Source organism: Ostrea edulis, chromosome 2 (assembly GCF_947568905.1).
Source record: "Ostrea edulis chromosome 2, xbOstEdul1.1, whole genome shotgun sequence".
Taxonomy (NCBI): Eukaryota; Metazoa; Mollusca; class Bivalvia; order Ostreida; family Ostreidae; genus Ostrea; species Ostrea edulis.
Window position 1 is genome coordinate 105,560,894 of NC_079165.1, and position 22,730 is coordinate 105,583,623.

General features: G+C 34.2%; 1 protein-coding gene across 2 annotated transcripts in view; it reads right to left on the reverse strand.

Annotated features, from left to right (window-relative positions):
• Positions 1-13,007: 13,007 nt before the first annotated feature.
• Positions 13,008-22,730, reverse strand: part of LOC125681100 (uncharacterized) — a 31,338-nt gene continuing 21,615 nt past the window's right edge. The window contains exons 15-19 of one of the 2 annotated variants that reach the window (XM_048921026.2): positions 19,026-19,077; positions 17,441-17,636; positions 17,117-17,243; positions 14,780-14,870; positions 13,008-14,558 (exon numbers count right to left, since the gene is read on the reverse strand). In XM_048921026.2, coding sequence (XP_048776983.2) covers positions 14,469-14,558; positions 14,780-14,870; positions 17,117-17,243; positions 17,441-17,636; positions 19,026-19,077 — 556 coding nt within the window. In that variant the 3' untranslated portion in view covers positions 13,008-14,468. Of the gene's footprint in view, positions 14,559-14,779; positions 16,591-17,116; positions 17,244-17,440; positions 17,637-19,025; positions 19,078-22,730 lie in introns of those variants that run through there. The other variant, XM_048921028.2, reaches the window with a different exon arrangement.

Genomic DNA, 22,730 nt, shown 5'->3' on the forward strand with positions numbered 1-22,730 from the left:
TGAGAGCAGTAACTGAATTGAAGCGTGCATTAATTCATTTGATGAGAGCAATAATTGATTTAATGCACACATTAATTCAATTAAAGAGAGCAATAATTGAATTGATGATATCTTCAAATATTTGAAGATATCTTCAATTATTTGAGTTCATGTTAATTAGGCACTCCATGTAATCACATTATGAGATGCACATCTTATTAAATGGCAAGTTGGAAGTTTTTTCAGCTCATGATGAACTGAAGAGAAAATGGTTTCACGATAGAGGTGTGTGCATAAAAGGTCACTTGTGAGTGATTAAGAATGACAGAGAACAGAGACAAACAGATACGTAGACGGTCGTCAGACGGGCAAACTCCCAAACCATCATCCAAAATGTTGAAAATGGCGGAAGGGGACAGTGGTGACAGTGATGACGTTGGAACCAAAATCATTGACCAGATGACTGTAATAGCGGACGCTGTGAGTCAGCTCCAGAAGGGTCAGAAAGAACTACGTTCATCTTTCGATAGTAAGTTTGATAAATTCAAGAATGAGTTCATGGCTAGTATCGATAGTAAATTCAAAGCAATGCGGTCAGATTTTGACCTTGAACTTGGTAAACAGCAAAGCCAGATCGACAGTTTGTCACGGTCGGTTGAGTCTCTTATTCATCGAGTGAAAGAGGTAGAGAAAGTAGGACACAGTTACGCAACTCAACCTGGATCAGCTGTTCACCATTCGAGCACCGTCAAGGATTCGGAGGTAACCATAATAGCTAGTAATATACGATGAGGACATTCTACAAGTTGCACAGGATCTTGTTGACTGTCTGAGTGATTCGATTAGTGTAGTCGCGGCTGCTAGGCTCAGGAGTCGGATTCAGGGGAAACCAGGGTTAGTGAAAATCAGTTTCGCAACTGTCGAGGAGAAAGTAGAAATACTACGGAAGAAACGCGACTTGAAGGGCAGTCAAGCGTACACTCTGTACAAATCGGTCCTCTAACTCTCACACCGAGAGGCTCATAGAACTTAACGCGAAAACACTACTAACTCAAATACTGAATGGAGAACAATTCCGTATCACTTCGAATGGACGGATAGTAAAGAAAGATTCTGACCGTCAACACAGCAATTTCTCCGCGGACAGCAACAACCGCGATCAGGATCATCAATAGCAACCTCCCCGGCCCATAGACACTATAAAACTAGGTCACATTAATGTCTGTGGATGGACCGAAACTTCAATCATTCATCTGCAATGAAGAATTAAATTATGATATATCGCTGGAAGAAATTTCTGATATTGTACTGCACTCTAAATCTAAATCTGCTAGTGGGTATGATGAAATTCCATATAGTGTTCTAAAATTCCCAATGATAATTAAAACATTACGTAATCTCTTTCAACTTATATTTGATTCAAGTATCATCCCTTCCATCTGGAGGAAAGCTATCATATGTCCTATTCTTAAGGATTCCTCCTCGGACAAACGCCTGCCAATGAATTACCGTGGTATCAGTCTCCTATCTTTGTATCAGTAAGCTTTATAGTGCATTTATTAATAAAAGGCTTGTTACTTACTTGGAGAATAATGATATTTTGGCAGATGAACAAAATGGTTTTAGAAGAGGGAGATCCTGTGAAGATCACGTATGTACTTTGAACAGTCTAATTCAGAATAATAAAAATCTGCATGTTGCATTTATTGATCTAAAGAAGTGTTTTGATTTTGTAGATAGAGACATGATGCTGTATAAACTTCTGTTGAATGATATAAATGGTAAAATGTATAACTCGATCAAGAATATTTACCAAAGTTCAGAGTCACGCGTTCGAGTAAATGGAAAACTTACAAACTGGTTTAGCTGTAAAACTGGTGTTAAACAGGGGGATAACTTATCTCCAACTCTATTCTCGATTTTTTGCAAATGACCTTGTTCATGAAATAAACTCTTTGGATGTGGGTGTAAATATCGCAGATGAAAAGCTCTCCGTTTTATTATATGCAGACGATATAGCCTTAATAGCTAAGACACCGGAAGAATTACAATGAATGTTCTTCAAACAAATATGCATTACTATTACTCAAATATCTGGAAAAATGAAGTATTTAAAGTACCTAAATTACGAACTTATGTGTCTATAAGATCAACCTTTGGTCGAGAAAATTATGTAACATTGGATATGCCAAAATACTTTAGGTCAATTATGTCGCAGTTTAGATGTGGTATTTTACCTTTAAGAATAGAGACGGGAAGATATTATGGGGAACCTGCTGTTGAAAGAATATGCTCATTGTGTTAATTAAATTGTGTGGAAGACGAAATTCATTTTTTACTCTATTGTCCATTGTATTCTAAACTCAGAACAACTTTGTTTAAAAAGACGGGATTTGATCAAATGTCAATGTCAGATGTAGAGGTTCTTCGAATGTTAATAACAAACTACCCAAGACAATTAGCAAAATACTTGTACTCCTCCTTTTCTCTTAGTCAATCTATTATATTTGGAAAATCAACAACTGAGCAATTTATACATTATATACTTATTATACATGTATACACATGTATGTATATATAATTATAGAAAATGTTATTATGCGCAATTATTTGCATTATATATTATTATATCAACGTTTAAAGTGGCATATAGGCCCGACGGGCTGGGTGTTTATTGATTTGTATATTGTGATAAAATTGGATGTATGAATATATGTACACATGCCACTATAATAAATAAAATTACTTACTTACTTATTAGAAAAATACTATAATTATACATTATTGATTTACAATGATTTTTTTCACTTGGGAACTATTCTTGAATGAGACATCTTGTACCCGATAAATAAATATTGACACAGCTTTATTTTAGTCATTCTTTATTGAAATGAGTCCCTTTTACAGATAAAGATGAGAGAAGAGGTACAATCATTGAAACGTCTTATCCAAGTACATTAATGCCAAATATATCCCGAGTTGTTAAGGACAGACACTATGTTCATCTCAATCATATTGTTTTCTTCTAGTCCAAAAAGAAATAACTCTTATCTTACGGAATCTCACACACACCCCCCCCCCCCAAAGACCCCAAACAAACAACAACAAAACCCACCTTCATGTTCAGCATTGTTGTTTGAATAAAATGTAATTTTGAAATAGACATTCATCATAAATACACACAAATTTTAAGACTCACACTGATTTTCTTGAATACATGGGGAATCATTGGATAATAATGCATCAATTATCTTATACAAAACCTAAATACATGTATACATATCTGATGCCCACCCCATCCCCCTATCTTTAATAATTTCTCAGGCACCTAATTTTCTCTTTACTTTTTCATGAAATTCAAGTTTTGGTAAAAATCATTATCTTAATGAATAATGAACAATCATTGAACATTGTTTACTTTTATAGTGAGTGATTTAAAGCATACAAAAAGTAATATTCAGTTGGTATTCCTATATAAAATGTTTATGTTGAAAGAAAGAAAAGGTGACAACTGCTACAGCTGGAAAAAAATGCCTGCTTCATTAAATGTTCAAGTTTTTGGCCCGAGAATGTAAACATTATTTTTTGGAGGCCTGGGCCATGTTGCATTGAAAAGCAACATACTTTGCAACACTTCACCAAAAAAAAAATGAAATGTTTTTTTTTAACTAAATGATTTTCGCACACAATTTCTTGTAGATTAAATGTCTGTAGAAGTGAATGATATACAATGAAACATAACTGGAAGCATTCAAGACACCACTGACATGGCTTGCAAGGTACTCTGTGCCTGAAATACACACACTGTATTTTAATTGTAGGCTGTCTATGATTAAAATTTCATCAACCTTCATATATATTTACCAAAAGAAAGAAAGAAGAAAAACCCGAAAAACAAACCCAAACTATGTAGTTTTTGCCTTTTCATAGTTACTATGTTAACCTTAGTTTTAGTATAATTTTATGCCCTTTTCTATGTATTTATTGTTCTTTGTTTAAGTTTATTTTTCATGAAAAGCACTTTAGGGTAATTATCTTACTTAGATAAAGCACTATATAAATGTACAATGATAACGATTCAATGGTCAATGATACCATTCGTACATATCATTAATTCATCATACATATCATTAATTCATCATACATATCTCAACACACATTACATATCACAGTTCATCTAGATATCATTTCAATATAAATATACTGTTTGTTTCCCATCATTTGAATACAAATCACAATCACACCACACACAATCTTTTGTATTTTTCTTAAATGTAACCATCATTTCACAATCACACCACATTGTTTTGTATTTTAAAAAAAAAATGTAAATATGTTTGTTCCCCATCATTTCACAATCATACACTATCTTCTGTATTTCTCTTATTTCAAAAGCATCTGTCCCATGGCTTTCCCCTACAAGAAAGTCATATACAGTACTCTATTTGGTTTTCTGTTTGAACTTGAACGGGATATCAAAATATATAAAATCCCAATATAATTTCATGTCAGATAGTTTCACAAAATTTCAATTGTCTACAGTATATAAAATCAGAATAAAAATAAAGAATTCTTGTGGCTTAATTACAATCTACAGATGAAAGTTTTTTAACATGTATACTAGATTTTCCCTTTACCTGAGGGTCACTCCTTAGAGAGGTTATCCCCTTCCTCCTAAAACATCCTGCAGAACAAAATTTATTCCCCACACACCAGGAACATCATACCTACAATTCCAATTTTTTAAAATGTTGATTTCATTTTTCTACAACAAAATAATTCTAAATACAATAAAAACTCTGAATCGAATTATGTAAAAAAAAAACACCACAGCAACTATATTTTTAACACTTTTTGAAACAGTTTATCTCTTCGTTGGATCCTTTAATGTGTTGAAATTGCACATGGATGACAAAATAACATACAGTCAAAACACTAAATTCAATTGTATATAGTAAGTAGTAAAGTAATTTTATTTATTATAGTGGCATGTGTACATATATTCATACATCCAATTTTATCACAATACACAAATCAATAAACACCCGGCCCGTCGGGCCTATATGCCACTTTAAACATTGATATAATAATATATAATGCAAATAAATATATAATAAAAAAAACCAACAACCCAGAAGCTATATTTTTAACACTTATAAAAATAACTAAAGTATTAAATTCAATTATATAAAAAAACAACACAGAAGCTATATTTTTAACACTTATAAAAATAACTAAGTACATCTCCACATTAAAGAATTTAATGTGTTTTCTTTAGTGTGTTAAAATTGCTCAAACATAATAGTATGAAATTGACCATCATTAAATTTCGGGTACCTAACAAACAAGTTACATTTATGCACTCATTTAGGTCTGTAATTAAACAATCAAGCTGTGGACTATAGAACTGTGTTTATACAGAGGAGTCCTCCTTTGATCTCAGTAGGCTAATCATCCAATTTTGGCCTCAAGAGTTCGTTTGATGAGAGTCCATGAGTAACTCCAAATAAACACAGTACCTATATAAGAGGGGTGTTTTTTAAAGTTGCATCAAAACTGAACCTTGCTTCACACATTGATATTGTCCTGATCTCTCCTCTGGAACCAAAATGGAAGTTATTAATATTGCCCTCAGTCTGCTGAAACAACTTAGATACCATGAAAGAGCCAGGCAAGAGATTGTTCTGTTAGGTATGCTTTTATTGAACATGCTAAATGATACAAGGTATAATTAACCTTATATAGGAAACATGGGATTCTTTACACCCAACCCCAATTCCTATCATTTTCTAATATTAAATACAGTGCAACTCGACATGTATATCATTTTATCAAAAAATATTCCGAGGATTACTTGTACTTGAACATCATCTGTACATTTGTCTCAAAAATCTTATAATATGAAATATTTTACAACTGAAGAACAAAAATAATTATTACCGTTGCTTAATTGTAGCCATATCTTAATTTGAGGGATAATTGGGAATTTGAGAATATGGTATACATGTATATCTATTATTTGTTATTTTAAGATTACAACTCAACCCCCTCCCCCAATCAATTGTGAATATAGAAATTGCTACAGAACTGTATTAAATTAATTGCTTAGTATGCTTTAATAGGGTTTCATAAATAACGGATAATATCTGCAAGTTATACTGATACAATGCATTGTTAGATGTCTTGTACCGATGTTTAGTGTTTAACCCCTATGAACAATATACATGATATGTGTAATGTACTTTCAGAACATTCTAATGCAAGACACAGGATACTTAAATGTGATTAATGCAATTTCTGTTTTTGCTTTTCAGATAAGTTGATTCAGAGACATCAACGTCAGATTGAAAGGTCTCTCCAGCTAGGCCGAAAAGGACAAGCTCTTCACTACATGGGATGCAAGACCGTGGTCCAAACCGTGAAGTACTTCTACAAACAATACTACGTCCGCAGCTGGCTACAGGTGAAGGTTCATGCCTGGGAAATCATGTACGCCCTGGATACCAACTGCGATCCCCCTAACTTCGTGACAACCACGGCAAACTTCCAGAACGAGAGGATACAACCCTATAAGTATCATCAGGCACAAGTTGCTGCCCAGTGTAGTTTCTCAAGGGCCAGTTAGAGTGATCTGTGTTTGCAGTACTTATTTGATATTTGACAGCAATTGTCGTGTCTTCTCGGGATTTAAAACTGGACTCTGAATGCTGTGAGAACTTTGCGTAAATCCACTGAACATCATCAAAAATGGGATACGTTGAATATTTTTTGTGCTTAAATTGTGTAACACTTTAATTCTGACGTACTGAGTTTTTTCAATCTAATCTGAACAGTTAGGAGAATTTTATGTGCATAAATTGTGCTATACTATTACTATAACAATGTTATTGTGCAAGTGCTTATGAGACTAATAAATTGTAAACCAATATTATTTTCCCACTCATTTCTCATGAGCATAAAATAGAGATACAGATGTGATAGATTGATATTCTGAAGGTTGTCTGACATTGGCAACATATATAAAGTATGTAGGTATACAAAGTCAAAGTCCAGCTTTAGAGGGATAATTAAAAATTATTTTTGATTCATATATATACAAAATACCTTTGTACTTTCTGGTGAGTAGGTAAGTGTTCATTCTCAAAGAGATGAGACTTTCTTGATTTTAATAAAAATAGCTAAATACTTGTTAGAAACTAGTAAGTCTTAGGCTGTTGTTATACTCGTTACGTTGTAAAATACCGTGTTTATTATCTTTTAACAAAAAATATTACGATTTTAGGCATTTGTAATTTTGAGCTCACCTGAACCTGAAAGCTTCCTGACATAATGCAGATTCAAGTTTGATCAAATCATATGCTCCGGGGGTTGGATGGGGCCACAATAGGGGATCAAAGTTTTACATACAAATATATAGGAAAAATCTTCTTCTCAAGAACCACTGAGCCAGAAAAGCTGATTTTTACATGAAAATTTTCTGACATAGTGCAGATTCAAGTTTGTTCAAATCATGGCCCCCGGGGGTAGGATGGGGCCACAAGGTAATACCGACCTGTAACACCTTTATCCTTCGGCACCGGAAATTGTACGGCTATACCATCACACGAGAATTTGCAACAAAGAGCCTTCTTTGTGCTTATAGTTCTTTTGGCAACTACAGACCTTCTACCGTGTTTAGTTAGCCATGTTTTGTTTCCAGTTTTTCTTACTGGTTCGAAATACATGTAGTGAACCCATGTTTCATTACCAGTAACAATGTTTGAAAATCGTCTTTGATTGAATTTGGGAAACATTTTGAGCTTAGCGGTTTGTACTCGTACCCGTTTTTGGTCATCTGTCAATACATGCAGTGTCCATCTAGGGACGGATCCAGGAATTGCGGTTAAGGGGGGCGCCACTTTATTAGGCAGTAGATCCAGGGCAAAGCCCTGGGGGGGGGGGGGGAGCCAGGAGGCGAATACCCCGGAAGCTCCTGGATTTTACATATTTTATAGGGTTTGAAATACCAGGCATGTCTCTTATTTAACATTTGTACTATTTTTTTTTTATCATTATTAATAAGGTGAAATTAGTTAAATGACGCAAATTTTAAGGGTTTTTGGAAAAAAAATTAAGTTCTCCCAATAAAGTAATTCAAGAAATCAAAAGATTTTGTCATTTGATTCTCCGAAAGTGGAAGAAAATGTTGCTTCTTTTATCGTTTAGTACATTTTTCTAAACAAGATACCACGATTTACCATAAATTTGAAAATTGTAGGGGGGGAGGGGGGGGGGTGTGTGTCCCCCCCCCTTAAATCCGCCTCTGCCATCTGGCAGAAATCTTTCGTACTTTCAAAATACGCTTCAAAATGAAATGCACCCGCGATAGCGATATGCCAACAGCTTTGGCAACATCACGAATCTTGTATCTGCCATCACTTGAATCAATTATTTTGAGACATTTGCCTTGCCTGTTACAGTCACAGGTCGGCCAGATTTTGCTGCATCTTTGACAGATTCTGTGCCAGTCAGAAATTTCTTTCTCCACCTACGAACTGTCTCATAAGACACCTTATCAAACCTCCCCTAATTCAGTAAAAATCTGCATTACTGAATGACCGAGTTTTGTGCGAACTTTCATATATAAGCTCTAATTTCTTCAATATTCTCAACCCGTTTCCCAACCATTTTTACAACAGTAGTCAACGACTGGCTCTATTGAAATGACTATATGATTAAAACTATGTGGAGCTGAAGGTTCGTGTTTATACCGTTGGAAAGGTATTGAATTGAGCTATTCAAGAGTATCATCATCCACGAAATCGTGTAAAGCGTTATCGCGCTGTGGTACAATACACATTACATATCGAACAGCCCTCATAAGTATCAAACTAGTGCAAGAAGTGTCCCGGGCCCAGTATTTAGTAGTTGCAATAATGTAGCCCTCTCCGATTTAGGGGGGGGGACTAATTTTAAAAAATCGGATAGGACTACATTGTTGCAACTAAGTATTTAGATGCATGTATTAATGGTACAGCCCTCGTATCATTAAATATATGAAGTATCTCATAGTATATAAGATATCTCATAAACTTTACAAGATATTAAAAAATCTTTATTAGATATCTTATCAACGTTTTTGATATAAGATATCATATAAACTTTACAAGATATCTTATAAACATTATAAGATATTTTATATATGAGATATCTTACTGTAAAACCTTTATAAGACATTTTATAACTTATGTAAGATATTCTATTACTTTTTATGAAATATTTAATAAAAGAAAAATTGATAAGATAGCTCAAATATTTTATAAGATATTTTTTTACAAAGTTTATGAGATATCTTATAAAGTTAATAAGATATCTTATATGTTTTAAGATATATCTTATAAACTGTAAATCGAATGAGATATCTTATAAATTTCATGAAATATTATATGAATTTACCTTTATAAAACATCTTATAAAACATACTAGGTATTTTGTGTGCATTATAAGATACCTCACATAGTTTATGAGATATTTCATAGAAATTCATTGATGAGATTATCTTATAAAATATATGATGTAAGATATCTTGTAAAGCTTGAGATATCTTATAAAACAAAGATTTCTTAAATATCTTTTTATAAGATATCTTATAAAAAATTAAATTCATAAGATATATTCTATCTTTGTAAGATACTTGATCATATTTCATAAACTTTATGACATATCTTAGATATCTTACAACGTTTATGAGATATCTTAAATTATGTAGTTTATAAGATATCTTATATATTTTATAATATATCTTATAAAGTGCAAATTATATGAGATATCTTATAGAGGAATATATATAAAAATGACATTTTGTAAGTAAGTAAGTAAATAAATTGTTTATTATAGTGACATGTGTAATGATACAGTTATACAATTAATTTGACAATAAACGTAATTTTTTACACCCGGCCCAAAGGACCTATATGTCACTGATTAATATTTTTACAATGTTTAAACAAACACATAAATGGAGATGGAATGTTATTAGAATGTCTTTTTTGTGAAGGGGGGGGGGGTATTGGTTTTTTTTCTGTCTGTCATTCTGTCTGAAACTTTAACCTTGCTAATAACGTTTGAACAGTAAGTGATAGAGCTTTGATATTTCACATGAGTATTTCTTGTTACAAGACCTTTCCGTTGGTTCTAAACCTTTTGACCTTGACATCTGACCTACTTTTAAACAAATTGACATTAGTCATAACTTTTAAGTGGTAAATATTAGAGCTTTCATATTGTACATGAGCATTTCTTGTGACAAGATCTTTCTACTGGTACCAATATATTTGTCCTTGTGACCTTGGCCATCTTCAGAATCGGCCATTATCGGGGGCATTTGTGTTTCACAAACACATCTTGTTTACTTGTAAACTGAGATCATGGTGGCTTTATGAGTGAAAACGAAGTCTTCAAATGCTCTAGCATAGAATTTGATGAGTGAAAGATTGAATTAGTCTGTGCAGTATCACTTGCCTAATTCAGTTGACATTAGCTCAGCTTCAACCAAACTGAAGATTCAGGTGAGCTTTCCTTATTAAATTTTATCCGTCATTTTACGATCTGGCATTAACTTTCAAGGAGAGTTGAATAATGGTGAAATGTTAAGGAGAGATCAAATATAGGGTGTGTTAATGATGGAAGACTAACATGAGACAAAACTGTAACAGATAAAAAGTAGATGTACAATATTTATAGGTTATAGACTTTGTTTGGAAAAATATGACGACCGAGTTTTTTGGCGCGTCCGCGACAAAAAACGAGGTCGTCATATTTCCCATACAAAGTCTATAACCTTTTTATTATATACTTTCAATTTCATTTAGAAACTAACAATAATTTTATTTTTAACAATAACTTTATCAGTTTAACTGAGTAAAAGATGAAAAACACGAAAAATTTGAAAAATAACGCCGTAGAAATTTGATTGTGACGTAATGTTTGCGGGCCGGAATGTTTCCGGGCATATATCGTGTGATATTTGCCCGCAAACTTTTAAAGAAAAAAGAAGAGATGAAATTGAAAGTATATAATAAAACAAGAAATGAAAAAACAACCCACAATCACTGGCAGACTTGGACTTGCTATCTACAGACTGATAGCCTCGTTCATTAAAACACTAAGCTAACCAGCTAGGCATTAATTTTTAAAGAGGACATGAATTATAATACCGATATTTATTGTTTCAAAAGGAAGTTGGGTATTCATCCTTAAAACATATCTCAAGAACAACTGATGTGCAGAAAAGACAGTTTTATCTATGACCTTCCTATCCAATATGGTATCCCGCCCCACTTTTTATCTCTGATGTATGAATTAGACAGAAAACTGGAATGGTGCTTATCGTGGTACATTCATAACGTTTAGTATTCAGTTATTATGATACTGACCCATGGCTGCTTGTTGTAGAAATCAACAACGATCTTTCTCTTCCTACTTGTCATATCATTTTAGAATGAAGTTGACCTCAAATGGTACATGATGTCCACAACCTGCTTGGAAACATTACTATTCCCTTGCGTCTTGTCCCAAGCCTGTTTTTAAGTCATAAATTTCATGATCCCCCGGGGTAGAGGTTCTGACCCCAGGGCTACTATATAATGCACAGGGGCCAAGCTCATTTTGGGCCCAAACTCTGTGATATTGATGGTATCATGTTTCTTCATTAAGGTGACTCTTGTGAATGTGCATAGGGCCTCTTGTTTAATCAAACTTTGTAATTCAATAGAAGTTTAGGTTTAACTACATTTGGTATTGAGTTTTATATGTAATTCCAATTCCATCTTCTCGCAATTGCACATCTCTTTTTATTTGTTATACACATGGAAATTGTATTGCACTGCAAATACAATTTTTATGATTCAGATGTCTCCATTGGTATCGGAAACTGTTAACAGGAATATGTGCTGGCACTAATGAGTTTCCATCATCAAAGTAATTACTGGCATATATTTCTTGTTCAACAAATCACTCCTAATAAAAAATCACTTTCTGTACACCAAATCATAAGCAAATCACTCCTTTCAATTCTGTACCTCAAATCATAAGCAAATCACTCCTTTCAATTCTGTACACCAAATCATAAGAAAATCACTCCTTTCAAATTGTGAACAAATCTTTGTAATAAATCACTATCAAATCTTTTTTCTTTAAATTTGAGAGGTCTTCCTAGAACTGTGAAAAATGGCAGATTTTATTCTATAACTAGCATACATACATATATCTATATAGTTGGAAATGCATACAGCCTGAATACTTCTTGGCATTTGTAGATATAGATCTTAATATTTCTAAGAAATATTCGGCATCTTTTCGTAAATAAACCTACACAACACATGCTACACTGATGCTCAAATGAGACTGTATATGATTAGATAATACTAATTGTTGTTAATTTCACATTAACCTTCTTAACATTACTTTGGGTAAATACTCACTTACAGCCACTGAGAGATTCACATAGCATCACTTGAAATATGTCCAGAAACCTACACATAGTATTAGTGTATATTCTCTGAAATTCATGCCTCAACCACACTTCTGGTTGACAAATTACTTTCAAGTCACTCTGCAAGTTTGCAGAGTTCAACAAATCACTAAGAAATTGAAAACGAATAATTTACAAATTGTCCTATCTAACAAATTGTAAACAAACCACCCTTACAGTTCTGCTAGAAAAATTTGTTAGTATTTGATTAAGGAATTGCTTACAAATCACTGGAACAAATTACTAATAAGTGATTTGGTTGCGATTTGTAAGCAATTTGAAAGTGATTTGATATGAACATTTTTTACTTGGGCATAGTGATTTGTTCACAATTTGTTGAAAGTGATTTGTTAGCGCATTTGCTGATGGGAATTTCTATCACTTACAAATCATCTTGAAATCAGTGACTTGTTAGTGACTTCTTAAAATAATTTGTTTGAAGATTTTTTTCACTTTGGAACTATTCTTGAATGAGTGAATGAGACATCTTGTACCCTATAAATAAATATTGACACAACTTTATTTTAGTCATTCTTTATTGAAATGAGTCCCTTTTACAGATAAAGATGAGAGAAGAGGTACAATCATGGAAACGTCTTATCCAAATATATCCCGAGTTGTTAAAGACAGACACTATGTTCATCTCAATCATATTGTTTTCTTCTAGTCCAAAAAGAAATAACTCTATCTTATGGAATCTCACACCCCCCCCCCCCCCAAAAAAAACCCACCTTCATATTCAGCATTGTTGTTTGAATAAAATGTAATTTTGAAATAGACATTCATCATAAATACACACAAATTTTAAGACTCACACTGATTTTCTTGAATACATGGGGTATCATTGGATAGTAATGCATCAATTATCTTATACAAAACCTAAATACATGTATACATATCTGATGCCCATCCCATCCCCCTATCTTTATTACTTTCTCAGGCACCTAATTTTCTCTTTACCTTTTCATGAAATTCAATTTTTGATAAAAATCATTATCTTAATGAATAATGAACAATCATTGAACATTGTTTACTTTTATAGTGAGTGATTTAAAGCATACAAAAAGTAATATTCAGTTGGTATTCCTATATAAAATGTTTATGTTGAAAGAAAGAAAAGGTGACAACTGCTACAGCTGGAAAAAAATGCCTGCTTCATTAAATGTTCAAGTTTTTGGCCCGAGAATGTAAAGATTATTTTTTGGAGGCCTGGGCCATGTTGCATTGAACAGCAACATACTTTGCAACACTTCACCAAAAAAAAATTAAAAAAAATGAAATGTTTTTCAACTAAATGATTTTTGCACACAATTTCTTGTAGTTTAAATGTCTGTAGAAGTGAATGATATACAATGAAACATAACTGGAAGCATTCAAGACACCACTGACATGGCTTGCAAGGTACTCTGTGCCTGAAATACACACACTGTATTTTAATTGTAGGCTGTCTATGATTAAAATTTCATCAACCCTCATTTATATTTACAAAACCCCCCCCCCCCCCCGAAAAACCCAAACTTATGTAGTTTTTGCCTCTTCATAGTTACTATGTTAACCTTAGTTTTAGTATAATTTTATGCCCTTTTCTATGTATTTATTGTTCTTTGTTTAAGTTTATTTTTCATGAAAAGCACTTTAGGGTAATTATCTTACTTAGATAAAGCACTATATAAATGTACAATGATAACGATTCAATGGTCAATGATACCATTCGTACATATCATTAATTCATCATACATATCATTAATTCCTCATACATATCTCAACACACATTACATATCACAGTTCATCTAGATATCATTTCAATATAAATATACTGTTTGTTTCCCATCATTTGAATACAAATCACAATCACACCACACACAATCTTTTGTATTTTTCTTAAATGTAACCATCATTTCACAATCACACTACATTGTTTTGTATTTTTAAAAAATGTAAATATAATGTTTGTTCCCCATCATTTCACAATCATACACTATCTTCTGTATTTCTCTTCAATTTTTTCCACCAAGTTTGGCACATTTTGTATTTCAAAGTCCAAAAGCATCTGTCCCATGGCTTTCCCCTACAAGAAAGTCATATACAGTACTCTATTTGGTTTTCTGTTTGAACTTGAACGGGATATCAAAATTTATAAAATCCCAATATAATTTCATGTCAGATTGTTTCACAAAATTTCAATTGTTTACAGTATATAAAATCAGAATGAAAATAAAGAATTCTTGTGGCTTAATTACAATCTACAGATGAAAGTTTTTTAACATGTATACTAGATTTTCCCTTTACCTGAGGGTCACTCCTTAGAGAGGCTATCCCCCCTCCTCCTAAAACATCCTGCAGAACAAAATTTATTCCCCACACACCAGGAACATCATACCTACAATTCCAATTTTTTTTAATATGTTGATTTCATTTTTCTACAACAAAATAATTCTAAATACAACTCTGAATCGAATTATGTAAAAAAAACACAGCAACTATATTTTTAACACTTTTTGAAACAGTTTATCTCTTCGTTGGATCCTTTAATGTGTTGAAATTGCACATGGATGACAAAATAACATACAGTGAAAACTCTAAATTCAATTGTATAAAAAAACAAACCAGAAGCTATATTTTTAACACTTATAAAAATAACTAAAGTATTAAATTCAATTATATAAAAAAAACACACAGAAGCTATATTTTTAACACTTATAAAAATAACTAAGTATATCTCCACATTAAATTCTTTAATGTGTTGAAATTGCACAAACATAATTGTATGAAATTGACCATCATTAAATTCCAGGGTAACAAACAAGTTACATTAATGCACTCATTTAGGTCTGTAATTAAACAATCAAGCTGTGGACTTTAGAACTGTGTTTATACAGAGGAGTCCTCCTTTGATCTCAGTAGGCTAATTACCCAATTTTGGCCTCAAGAGTTCGTTTGATGAGAGTCCATGAGTAACTCCAAATAAACACAGTACCTATATAAGAGGGGTGTTTTTTAAAGTTGCATCAAAACTGAACTTTGCTTCACACATTGATATTGTCCTGATCTCTCCTCTGGAACCAAAATGGAAGTTATTAATATTGCCCTCAGTCTCCTGAGACAACTTAGATACCATGAAAGAGCCAGGCAAGAGATTGCTCTGTTAGGTAAGCTTTTATTGAACATGCTATTGTGTTAAATGATACACGGTATAATTAACCTTATATAAGAAACATGGGATTCTTTACACCCAACCCCAATTCCTATCATTTTCTAATATTAAATACAGTGTAACTCGACATGTATATCATTTTATCAAAAAATATTCAGAGGATTACTTGTACTTGAACATCATTTGTACATTTGTCTTAAAAAATATTTTACAACTGAGGAACAAAAATAATTATTACAGTTGCTAAATTGTAGCCATATCTTGAGGGGTAATTGGGATTTAAGAATAAGGTATATATCTATTATTTGTTATTTAAGATTAGAACTCAACCCCCTCCCCCAATCAATAGTGAATATAGATAAAGAAATTGCTCCAGAACTGTATTAAATTAATTGCTTAGTATGCTGTAATAGGGGTTTCATAAATAAAGGATATATGATCTGCAAGTTATACTGATACAATGCAATACTGAATTTACAAAGAGATCCAAACTAGCAGGGATTTTATTGGGGGGTAAATCTCTATCAGACAACAATATAATGTAAAATTGTTAGATGTCTTGTATCTGTGTTTAGTTCAATCAATCCCTATGAACAATATACATGATGATGTGTAATGTACTTTCAGAACATTCTAATGTAAGACACAGGATACTTAAATGTGATTAATGCAATTTCTGTTTTTGCTTTTCAGATAAGTTGATTCAGAGACATCAACGTCAGATCGAAAGGTCTCTCCAGCTAGGCCGAAAAGGACAAGCTCTTCACTACATGGGATGCAAGACCGTGGTCCAAACCGTGAAGTACTTCTACAAACAATACTACGTCCGCAGCTGGCTACAGGTGAAGGTTCATGCCTGGGAAATCACGCACGCCCTGGATACCAACTGCGATCCCCCTGACTTCGTGACAACCACGGCAAACTTCCAGAACGAGAGGATGCAACCCTATAAGTATCATCAGGCACAAGTTGCTGCCCAGTGTAGTTTCTCAAGGGCAAGTTAGAGTGATCTGTGTTTGCAGAACTTGTTTGATATTTGACAGCGACTGTTGTGTCTTGTTGGAATTTAAAATTAGATTCTGAATGCTGTGAGAACTTTGCGTGAATCAAAAGTGGGATACATTGTATATTTTTTGTGCAACACTTGCTCGTTTTTAATTTGGATTTAATTCTACTGAGTTTTATTAATTTAATCTGAACAGTTAGGAGAATTTTATGTGCATAAATTGTGCTATACTATTACTATTAAAATGTTATTGTGCAAGTGCTTATGAGACTAATAAATTGTAAACCAATATTATTTTCCCACTCATTTCTCATGAGCATATTATAGAGATACAAATGTGACACATTGATATTCTGAAGGTTGTCTGACATTGGCAACATATATAAAGTATGTAGGTATACAAAGTCAAAATCAAGCTTTAGAGGGATAATAAAAAATATTTTTGATTCATATATATACAAAATACCTTTGTACTTTCTGGTGAGTAGGTAAGTGTTCATTCTCAAAGAGATGAGAAAAGTAGCTTTCGACAGCCTCTGGAGTTAAGGCTTGTCTGAGATAAGGCACAATGTCAGGATGTCTGGCAACCACACCTACAAACCATTACAGAAAATTAAAAAAAAGAAATTATATGTACCAAGGACTTGATTTTAGAAAGTAGTAAGAACATATATCAATCAATGAATAAACAAACCACCATAAGTTTTCAAATCTTATTTGAGCATTTAAAAAAAAAAGAAGAGGTTTTGAGAATGGATTTTAAATCAATATGGGAATCTTTCCAATTTACCAATATTAGCACTATTTCCCTTGTCCCCACTCCTTGTGTAGGCCAGTTCCTCTAATCTGAATGAGTATTCTCCCTTTGGTAGTGATTCCTCCACAGTTTTAGATGGGGGCGTGACATTTTGTGTCATGTACTCAGCCATAGGGATGTCAGGGAACTGATACTGCTCAACGTGCTCTCCATTCAGATGAATGTCAATCTATATATTAATAACTCAATCATTCATGTGATCAAACAAGAGGCCCATGGGCCACATCGCTCACCTGAGTCACATTGGCCCATATCTGAAGACTTTCCATATATATTTGCATGTAAAACTTTAGTCCCTATTATGGCCCCAACTACCCCTGGAGGCCACGATTTTTGCAAACTTGGATCTACACTACGTCAGAAAGTTTTCATGTAAATGTCAACTTTTTTGGCCCAATGGTTTTTGAGAAGATTTTTAAATATTTTCCCTATATTTGTATGTAAAACTTTGACCCCCCCCCCACTTGTGGCCCCATCCTACCCCCGGGGGCCATGATTTGAACAAACTTGAATCTGCACTATGTCAGAAAGTTTTCATGTAAAAATCAGCTTTTCTGGCTCAGTGGTTCTTGAGAAGAAGATTTTTCCTATATATTTGTATGTAAAACTTTGATCCCCTATTGTGGCCCCATCCAACCCCCGGGGGCCATGATTTGAACAAACTTGAATCTGCACTATGTCAGGAAGCTTTCAGGTAAATTTCAGCTCTTCTGGCCCAGTGGTTCTTGAGAAGAAGATTTTTAAATGACCGCACCCTATTTTTGCATTTTTGTGATTATCTCCCCTTTGAAAGGGACAAGGCCCTTCATATGAACAAACTTGAAAGCCCTTCACCCAAGGATGCTTTTGGCCAAGTTTGGTTGAAATTGGCCCAGTGGTTCTCGAGAAGAAGTAGAAAATGTGAAAAGTTTACAGACAGACAGACGGACGACGGACAAAATGTGATCAGAAAAGCTCACTTGAACCTTCAGTTCAGGTGAGCTAAAAACTCAAAATTAATAGGGTTCACCTATGACCTCAAAATCAATAGGAGTCATTTACTCTATAGAGTGTACCAGTGTTCCAAGTTTGATGACTGTCAAGCAAAGAGCTCTTAAAATATTGAGCAGTCAGTATATTCCAATGTCCAGTTTGACCCATGACCTTTCACTATATGACCTCAAAATCAATAAGGGTCATTTACTTCTTATGATGTAACAGGGTACAAAGTTTGATGTCTGTCAAGCAAAGGGTTTTCAAGATATTGAGTGGACAGTGTATTCCTATGTCCAAAGTAAATTGACCCTTGAGCTGAAAATAAATAGGGGTCTTCTTCTACTCATTACCAACCCACATATGAAATATTATGATCAATTGAATGGTTCAAGGTATTGAGCGGACAACACATGTCTACCAACCAACAGGTGCAAAGCAATATGCCCCTCTTCTTTGAAATATTCTCGAGAGGGATGTTAAACAATATTCAATCAATCTTTGAAGGGGGGGGATAAATATGTTTTGGAGCACAAATGAAGGAGCTATTGTACAAATGCATACATATTACAGTAAAAACTCCTACCTGTACATTGTTCCGTGGATAGAGAAAGGAAAACAGCTTCAGCACTGGATTGCTAAACAAATATAAGAATACTCATATGATATTGAACTTAGAATAAATACTAAATCAAACCTGTCCTAATGGGAGTAATACCCTCTATGTGACTGGTTCTTATTGGGGTAACACAAAGATAGACTAGGTGAAACCAGTAAATTGTCCTAATAACAGATGAATGGATGAGACAGACAGGGTGAAACCGATACATAACAAAGTTATTAATGGGGTAAGGCTAGATCGATCCTCGGGTGATGTCATAGTTTTTCGCAAATTTTTTTCCGAACCCGCGCCGACCAGAATCCCACTCGTGCCGGTAAGTGAGAAAGTTTTCCAGTTTACTTGCGGAGGGTCAGTAGTCTCTTCCCAAGTACATTGTATCTGGGTTCTCTCTTCCACCAATAAAAACTGGGTGCCACCAGATAACTGAAAAATTGTTGAGTGTGGTGGAAAACATCAATCAATTAACAATTATCCAGTTAATAAAATAAGATAAAACAAGAGTACTGCAAACAGTACATAATACGCCCATGAAATGCGTACAAAGGGTGTTTTTCTTGTGCTATAATTTGTATAACTTTGCTTCAGGTAGTATCAGCCATCATGAGGCTGTGACAAATTTTCATATGAACAAAGGGTCTTAGCTTAAAAATCGAGATTTCCTCAAAATGGACCAAGTTCAACAACCTGTAATTTTTTCAAAAATGGAAGAAAATCAAAATCCTTCCCCAGATGCACATCTTCAATACCCAGACAAATTATGTACCCTCCATAGAATATTAATTTCCAAATAGACCAAAAGTTCAACAACCTGTAATTTTACCTGTACCAGTAATTTTCTCAAAAATTGTAGAAAATCAAAATCCATCCCACATGCACATCTACAGTACCCATACAAACACTCCATAAAATAAGAAGGTCCTCACTTGAAAACTGTGGGAGGAGTTGGGCAGACAAATTACGTACCCTCCATAGAATATTAATTTCCAAATACACAAGTTCAACAACCTGTAATTTTCTCAAAAATTGTAGAAAATCAAAATCCATCCCACATGCACATCTTCAATACCCATACAAACACTCCACAAAATAAGAAGGTCCTCACTTGAAAACTGTGGGAGGAGTAGGGAAGACAAATTATGTACCCTCCATAGAATATTAATTTCCAAATAGACTAAGTTAAACAACCTGTAATTTTCTCAAAAATTGTAGAAAATCTAAATCCATCCCACATGCACATCTTCAATACCCATACAAACACTCCACAAAACAAGAGGCCCATGGGCCACATCGCTCACCTGAGTCACTTTGGCCCATATCTGAAGACTTTCCATATATATTTGCATGTAAAACCTTAGTCCCTATTATGGCCCAAACTACCCTTTGCAAACTTGAATCTACACTATGTCAGAAAGCTTTCATGTAAATGTCAACTTCTTTGGCCCAATGGTTCTTGAGAAGAAGATTTTTAAAGCTTTTTCCTATATTTGTATGTGAAACTTTGACCCCCCCCCCACTTGTGGCCCCATCCTACCCCCCGGGGGCCATGATTTGAACAAACTTGAATCTTCACTATGTCAGAAAGTTTTCTTGTAAATATCAGCTTTTCTGACTCAGTGGTTATTGAGAAAAAGATTTTAACTATATATTTGTATGTAAAACTTTGATCCCCCTTGTGGCCTCATCCTACCCCCAGGAGCCATGATTTGAACAAACTTGAATCTGCACTATGTCAAAAAGTTTTCATGTAAAAATCAGCTTTTCTGGCTCAGTGGTTCTTGAGAAGAAGATTTTTCCTATATATTTGTATGTAAAACTTTGATCCCCTATTGTGGCCCCATCCAATCCCCGGAGCCCATGATTTGAACAAACTTGAATCTGCATTATGTCAGGAAGCTTTCATGTAAATCTCAGCTTTTCTGGCTTAGTGGTTCTTGAGAAGAAGATTTTTAAAGTTTTTCCCTATATATTTGTATGTAAAACTTTGATCCCCCCTTGTGGCCCCATCTTACCCCCGGGGGCCATGATTTGAACAAACTTGAATCTGCACTATGTCAGAAAGTTTTCATGTAAAAATCAGCTTTTCTGGCTCAGTGGTTCTTGAGAAGAAGATTTTTTAAAGATTTTTCCTATATATTTGTATGTAAAACTTTGATCCCCTATTGTGGCCCCATCCTACCACCGGGGGCCATGATTTTTGCAAACTTGAATCTGCATTATGTCAGGAAGCTTTCATGTAAATCTCAGTTTTTCTGCCTTAATGGTTCTTGAGAAGAAGATTTTTAAAGTTTTTCCCTATATATTTGTGTGTAAAACTTTGATCCCCCCTTGGGGCCCCATCTTATCCCCGGGGGCCATGATTTGAACAAACTTGAATCTGCACTATGTCAGAAAGTTTTCATGTAAAAATCAGCTTTTCTGGCTCAGTGGTTCTTGAGAAGAAGATTTTTAAAGATTTTCCCTATATATTTGTATGGAAAACTTTGATCCCCCCTTGTGGCCCCATCCTACCACCGGGGGCCATGATTTGAACAAACTTGAATCTGCAATATGTCAGGAAGCTTTCAGGTAAATTTCAGCTCTTCTGGCCCAGTGGTTCTTGAGAAGAAGATTTTTAAATGACCGCAACCTATTTTTGCATTTTTGTGATTATCTCCTCTTTGAAAGGGACATGGCCCTTCATTTGAACAAACTTGAAAGCCCTTCACCCAAGGATGCTTTTGGCCAAGTTAGGTTGAAATTGGCCCAGTGGTTCTCGAGAAGAAGTCGAAAATGTGAAAAGTTTACAGACAGACGGACAGACAGACGGACGGACAGACAGATGGACGCCGGACAAAATGTGATCAGAATAGCTCACTTGAACCTTCGGTTCAGGTGAGCTAATAAGAAGGCTCTCACTTGAAAACTGTGGGATGAGTAGGGCAAACAAATTATGTACCCTCCATAGAATAATTATTTCCAAATAAAGGGGCAAAACTCCTGGAAAAAAGGTCAAAATCGATCAAAATTGCAGTATGATTTAGAGTGACCCACAAAGAAGCTACATAGCAAATTTCAGCATGATATATGAAAGGGAAATGAAATTATAAAGAGAAAACCCCGAACGGACGGACGTACAGACATCGCTGTACCATAATATGTCCCGTCTAAAGACGAGCGTATAAAAAATTGGTAAACTTTTGATATTGAAAAAAAGTTTATATTTTCCATAAATAATAAATTTTCCACAAATATTGGAAAATCATTGGATAAAATGAGTTTGCACAGACAGACAGACAAAGTGAGACCAATATACCTCCCCATTTCATTTTCTGGGAGTGGGTGGGGTGTAAGTGGGGGGTGTGTGTGTAAAGACTTGTAACATTGATTTAAAAATCTCATATCCATACATCCCCTTGAGTAAACTATTAACATTGAAGTGAGTTGCATAATTTTATTTTTTTACATTTACATTCCAATACACATTTACATTCCAATATGCCATAAACCGTCATGGGTTCGCAGATGCCACTCAACTTTACAGTCGTTTGAGTGTAAAAAATACTGCCATGCAGATCTATCAAGTCAACATTATGGAGGAATGCATAGCGAGTGTCCGAACCTGGATGACTGTGAACAAACTTAAATAAATGGTGAGATAATGGTGGTTGCTTGTGCCCACAACTAGTGCCT